Genomic DNA, 5,094 nt, shown 5'->3' with positions numbered 1-5,094 from the left:
CAGCAACATGAAGATAAACTAAAGATAAAAGCTAGTCGAGTAATGTTATAAAAGTACGTGTTTATATCATTCAGCAATGTTATTTTTTGACTATTACCAGGTTGAAGAAAATGAAAAATTCTGTACGCCCTGAAAAAGATTCACTATTTCATATTCTTTATTCCTATTACATGTATTCATATTGATGCAAATTATATACTTCACTATAGTTGACATGTACATGCATAGACATGCATGTACTGAAAAGGTGTTATTTCCGTTTTTCTTCCATTTAAAAATTTGAAATTTTCACCTTCGATGTGCACCAGATCGCTCCATTTTAGTGCAAAAATTGCAAAAGCTCCCTGCTGTGGGAGGGGGGACTCCCCCCGCTCGGTCGCTTCGCTCTCTCGCCTAGACGCTCCACGCCCCCCCTCCCCGCTCGTTCGCTTCGCTCCCTCGGCCCCCCTACTTTGAAAAACGTGGCGCCGCCCCTGCGCACGCGCAGATGTACTATATGCCTCATATTCTTAACTAACCATGCTACATCCTTGCCCCAGCTAATTAGTTACTGCATGTAAATCGCGATATACCTATACATGACGACAGAAGATATAATAAAATATTCAAGTATGCTAGTCAGTTGAGCATTTTTACATCATTTTGAAATATTTTGACATGCGCCAAAGTTAGAAACCACTGCCACGTGACGACGGCACGGGCACTGCATGAAGCCCTACCCGCAGGTGTGCAGTGTGCAGACTCAGACAGCATGCACATTCCAGAACTAATGAAAATATTGATTAACATTACTAAGTAAGCAATGGACAAAAAGTGCGAGTCGTAGACGCATATTAAAGTGGGCATCGGACCAAATATAGATCATACATTCCGATCTATGTCTTCAGTGTGTGTAGTGAAAAAAATTATGCGAAATATTTTGTTCCAATTCAGCAGTACAGATGGAGCCACTTCGGAAAGAAATACAAGTAAAGCAACATGGCGATGTCCCCCTCCGGAGATTCCGGATCAACAAATACAAGTACTTTTTTAAACACACAACCTCAACTGGATCGTTTGAAACTGTTATATCCTGCAGTTAACGAAGAAGAGACCCCGTTGCCTCGATCTTGGAGTGTTAAAGATAAATTTAACTTCATAGGCCTTTCACAGAATAACCTTCGAGTTCATTACAAAGGTTTGTTCTCTGTCAGTGTCGTATTTAACTATGTCATGTTTTGTCTATATATTTTATGGTTATATTTTATTTTATGATTAGTTTTCCATTTTGACGTACAATTAGAATCGGTTAGTAAAGTATTAAGCTGTGTTCGCTTTGAATTTTATATTATATATCTCGTTATATGATGTCTCAACTGTTGTTAGTGTTAGTGTTGCTGAGACTGAGAGTGAGAGGGGCCATGTCGGTTCAAGGATAGAGAACATGTCATGGGTCCCAATAAATCCAATGTCATTTACATCAATATAAATATAATATTATCTCAATATAATAGGTTCGGGTTAGGGTTAGGGTTAGGCACATTGGTTTTATTGGGACCCATGTTCTCTATCCTTGGGCCTCTATGTCCCCTAGGGTACTGCCGGAACGTACCCTGGGTACGGAATGGTATACCGGAACGTACCCTGGTACTATCTAATATGCCAGACCGTACCTCGCCTACTCCACTAACGAGTCTAGAGAGTCGCCTACGCCTACTCCCTAACCCTAACCCTAACCCTAATCATATCAAATAGTTACCAGGTACGTTCCGGTATACCGGACCGTACCCAGGGTACGTTCCGGCAGTACCCTGGGGGACATAGACCCTATGAGCGTTAGTGTTACCAAGTAAGTTAAGTCAGTACTGACAGTAGTACCCTAATAAGTGTTAGAGTTACAGTTACTGTTACTGTTAGTGTTAGTGTTAGTGTTAGAGATGTCAGATTTAACAAAAACAACCAAACCCCAGAGTCTAAATTAAACCGTATTATATACGCTGCACCAGCTATAGTTGTAATACTAATAACGTACAAATCCCATGGTACATCTGCAACATGAGTGTTGTAGGGCATGCTGTACTCAATATGTGAACCCACACGATTACCAGTACCACTACCAGTAGTAGTACCAGTATAAATCCTTGGTATCAGTTCGCATAGGCATAGTTTAGAAATCACATCTTGCTGTACATGCATAGTGTGACAGACATGTGCATCTGGTCTAATTTCTTAACCTTTTTTGAGTATTCAGTCTGGTAACAAAACTTTATTGCTTATTAAATAAGATTTTTTTTACTTTTGTGGACATATTGTGTTATTTTATAGTACTGAATCTTTTCATGTTCTTTGTCACATTTCAGCATTTTGTCACAGTCTGTCAAATGTCTATCTGTATAGTTGTAAAGTTGAGGTCTGATTCACTAGTTAGCCATAGAGTTATATATATACATATTACATATATATATATATTATATATCATAGGCTGTGTTAGACAATATTGAAGCTACCATGAGGTAAGGTTAAATTTTGCCACATCCTTACTAAACTATTATGTTGCTTAATCCTAATCCTATATGTGGTAAGTCACATATATTCATACTCTGTCAGTCACCTGCTGATGATTAGTCCCATGTTGGTAAAAGTTACGGCAAGTGAAATGTATATATACCGTTGCTTTAACAGGGTAGGAATTTAGAAAAAGGTGCACTCTTCCACACAGATTTGACCTGACCACTGAAAGTCAGTCGTCTTGCTAAATTCACCATTCGTCCCGTCCAATTTTGTGTGTGATTATTGAGTTGGCTTGTCAAGCTTAGAATATTTTGCCATGGCACATGGAATATTTTCCCTAATACTTTATCACTTACTGAGTTTAAGTGTTAGGATTGGTGCAATATGGGCTATTTGTGGGCATATAGCATGGAAAAAAAACATGCAGAATCACAAATTCACAATCAGCAGCACAGGTAATTAGATTTTAGAAGGAAGCTATAGACTGAAAAACATGGTGGTGCCAATGGAAAAGCACTAGTGTGCCAGAACTTGACTATTTGAAATAAGACAACAAAAAGCTAGGAGTGAACATGTTGTTTATGTCAAGCATCTATATATACTACTGTACAGGTTTTATTTTATACCATACTGTCAGCTATGTAAATGTTGCAGCATCACCGTAATACCGTGACGGAAAAGTTGGTCATCCATTCAAATGACTAAATGTATTGAAATGCGGTCATCCATTGATTGGTCACACAGACCCTAAATATTGCCACAGATATACGGATGAGTGCCCACATTCTGCCCTGCTTTGAGTTATATTGTTATTGCATGCATTTTATCCATGCTAAAATGATGTTTTGTACCACATGTTCTACTTTCTATATTCTAGCATCATTAACAACTCACTACTACTATTCAGTGCTCTTGTTTTAGAAGGGCTAAAGGGCTTTGTTTGCTCTATTTATGCCACTGTCCAGCTGATGCTTTAACATATTTCATTTAGTTTTAAGTTGTCTTATATCATTTTCGTTGTCAGGGCATGTAAACATGAGGAGTAAAAGTTATTGTATAATGTAGTATAGTGACTGTATGTGTATGTAGTGTGTAGTATCTGTATACTTATTTATTGAAAAAGAGCTCAATTTAAGTCAACTTAGTTTGATTTACTTTTATTTGGGCCTTTGCATGTGCACTGAAGTCCTCGAATTCTTGTTTTTATCTTGTAATAGTGGTAGGGGTGGTGGTGGTGGCGGCGGTGGTAGTGGGCAGTGGTGGGTGGCGATGGTCGTTGCTGCCGCTGCATGTTTAGTCTACATGTATTTAGCAGAATATAATAAGTACAAGACTTCTACAGCAAGGAATTTTAGGATGCACTCATTACAGTACATACCACCCTACCTTATTCTCTCTCACTGTCACTTACCTCTTTCCCTCCCCTTACCTCTTCTTGTCAATCTCACTCTTACTCTTGACTTGTTTCTCTCACGCTCTTTTTTCTTCCTCCCCCTCTCTGTTGCTCCCCTCACTTACCCCTCTCCATTGCTCCCCTCACTTACCCCTCTCCATCCCTCCCCCTCAGGTAAAGACAGAAGAATACACACTACATTGCGATATGTACGCAGATGACTAAATGGTTTGGTGATTTTTCACATGCATAAGCAAGAGTATGTTCCATACAAAGAACCAGTCTATTTGTGTTGAGCAATGATATGGCTCACCTCCAATAAACATCATGTGACCCTGAGTTCATTCCCTGTACTATGTTGAAAGAAACAGCTGTGGCAGGTTGGGCGCAATTATCTGTAGTCAGGGGTGTTGGTTCTTAATGCGCACGTGCTAGTGTAATAGAACGTTGAACTGCCAAGGCCTGTCTTTGTCCAGTCAGCTGAGTTAGCAGAGACCTCAGGCACTGCCTGTCCTTCTAAATTAGTTTTAAGCTGAATTAATATGTTGGCGACATCAGTTGGCTGCTGTGGTTAAAAAGAGGAAATTGATTTTGTAAAATTATTGAAATTATAAAGAATGTTTTTATAATAATCAGCCTTCAAATGTATAGAGAGTACTCTGCACTCAGTTTGTGTAGGATACTTAGAACTGCCGGATGTCCATCATTACTGATTTATTTTATTGAGTTTTTAGACAAGTTTGGTGCAATATGCATTTGCCACGTAATATTAAATAGCTCGGTCAGCATGTATGCGTATGTAGGTGTGCCTTGCACCACATCAATACTGACCGTACTGAGAAGTCAATACTTTGAGTCATATGTACTCACGGAATCGCTCTTGTACGACTAGGCGTGCTTATGAAGCACATGCCTGTACACGTAGCTCGTAGGTTTACTGTAGATTGTGCAGTGTGAGCTCCGAGGGTGCTCATCTTTTGTTTGCGAAAGATGAGCACCCTCGAAGCTCACACTGCACAATCTACAGTGACCAATCGCAAACAAAAGATTTTCTGGAGGTCATATGCTATACCCTATTATCTACTTCTGATATATATATATATATATATATATATATGGTCATGGTCATATATTAGTTTGTGATTTAATGTCATTTAGGTTAGGGTTAGGGTTAGGATTATCAATCATTAATCATTAATCATTAATCATTA

At 38.9% G+C, this 5,094-nt stretch overlaps 1 protein-coding gene across 1 annotated transcript in view; it reads left to right on the top strand.

The window, feature by feature from the left end:
* The window catches only part of LOC106813641 (ran-binding protein 9-like), a 30,299-nt gene that overhangs the window by 666 nt on the left and 24,539 nt on the right, over positions 1–5,094 (top strand). Inside the window, exon 2 of the mRNA XM_014817833.1 lies at positions 934–1,177. Coding sequence (XP_014673319.1) covers positions 979–1,177 — 199 coding nt within the window. The 5' untranslated portion in view covers positions 934–978. The remainder of the gene's footprint in view (positions 1–933; positions 1,178–5,094) is intronic.

Source organism: Priapulus caudatus, unplaced genomic scaffold (genome assembly GCF_000485595.1).
Source record: "Priapulus caudatus unplaced genomic scaffold, Priapulus_caudatus-5.0.1 Scaffold803, whole genome shotgun sequence".
Lineage (NCBI taxonomy): Eukaryota > Metazoa > Priapulida > Priapulimorpha > Priapulimorphida > Priapulidae > Priapulus > Priapulus caudatus.
Note: the sequence above shows the minus strand (reverse complement) of the source record. Positions and strands in the feature narration are given on the sequence as shown.